Consider the following 961-nt stretch of genomic DNA (forward strand, 5'->3'; position numbering starts at 1 on the left):
CGGAGGCTCAGGTCAGGGTCTCACGGTTTGTGAGGTTGAGCCCTGTGTTGGGCTCTGCGCTGACAGCTCGGAGTCTGCTTAGGGTTCTCTCTCTCTCCCTCCCTCCCTCGCCCTCTCCCCCACCCCGTCCCTCCTCCGCAGGTGTACGCATGTGCCAGCGCATGCACGCACACACACACTCTCTCACTCTCAAAATAAAGAAATAAACTTTTAAAAAAGCACTTTAAAAAAAGAAAACAGGATACTACATTAAGTGTGAATTTCAAATACACTGGATTTTTTATTTTTAGTATAAGTATGTCCCATGCAACATTTGGGATATACTTATGCTTTAACAGACCACATTGTTTACTTGAAGGTCGCATTTGCTGACTATCCTATCTTTTATCTGGTGTCCCGGGAACTAAGCACCAGCAGTGTGTGTGCGGTACCCCCAGCCACGCCCAGGCCACTACTCGGCAGCCTGGGTGGCTTCTGTCCCAAGTTGGAATCATTCCCCTTGGTCTCACCGCTCGGCAGTAGAATTAGATCGTGGCGGTCAGCCAGCCGTCTCCTGTGTCAGAAATCCCTGAGCCAGTCAGCAGCTCATCAGTTGACAGGCCCGTAGCCCCACCCACCACTCCTCGTTGTCCATTCTCTGCCCTCTGCCCCCGCCCCTCTTCTGGCACTTTCTCCCTGGCCCGGACCGGCCGTTGAGGGGCCTCCCTCGATCAGATCCTCTGTGACCACTTCCGTTTTCCTGCAGTCCTTTGACTAGCAATGGAAACATCCCGTCTCCCTGGTTAAGATCAAAGGGCGACCTTGAGGTTTTAGGAGCGTCCTGCTGGTCGTTACGGCACGCTCATTCCCTGCCCGCTCTGCTTGTTGCCACTGGTGCAGGGCATCGCTCAGATCAACCTGGCCGACTATGACGGGTCCGGCGAAATGCAGCTGCGCTGGTACGCGGTGCAGGTGTTCGGCA

General features: G+C 54.3%; 1 protein-coding gene across 1 annotated transcript in view; it reads left to right on the forward strand.

Annotated features, from left to right (window-relative positions):
* The window catches only part of WWC3 (WWC family member 3), a 108591-nt gene that overhangs the window by 95567 nt on the left and 12063 nt on the right, over nt 1-961 (forward strand). The window contains exon 16 of the mRNA XM_077761392.1: nt 880-961. Coding sequence (XP_077617518.1) covers nt 880-961 — 82 coding nt within the window. The remainder of the gene's footprint in view (nt 1-879) is intronic.

The sequence above is a fragment of the Crocuta crocuta genome, unplaced genomic scaffold (genome assembly GCF_008692635.1).
Source record: "Crocuta crocuta isolate KB4526 unplaced genomic scaffold, BGI_CrCroc_1.0 scaffold224, whole genome shotgun sequence".
Classification (NCBI taxonomy): Eukaryota; Metazoa; Chordata; class Mammalia; order Carnivora; family Hyaenidae; genus Crocuta; species Crocuta crocuta.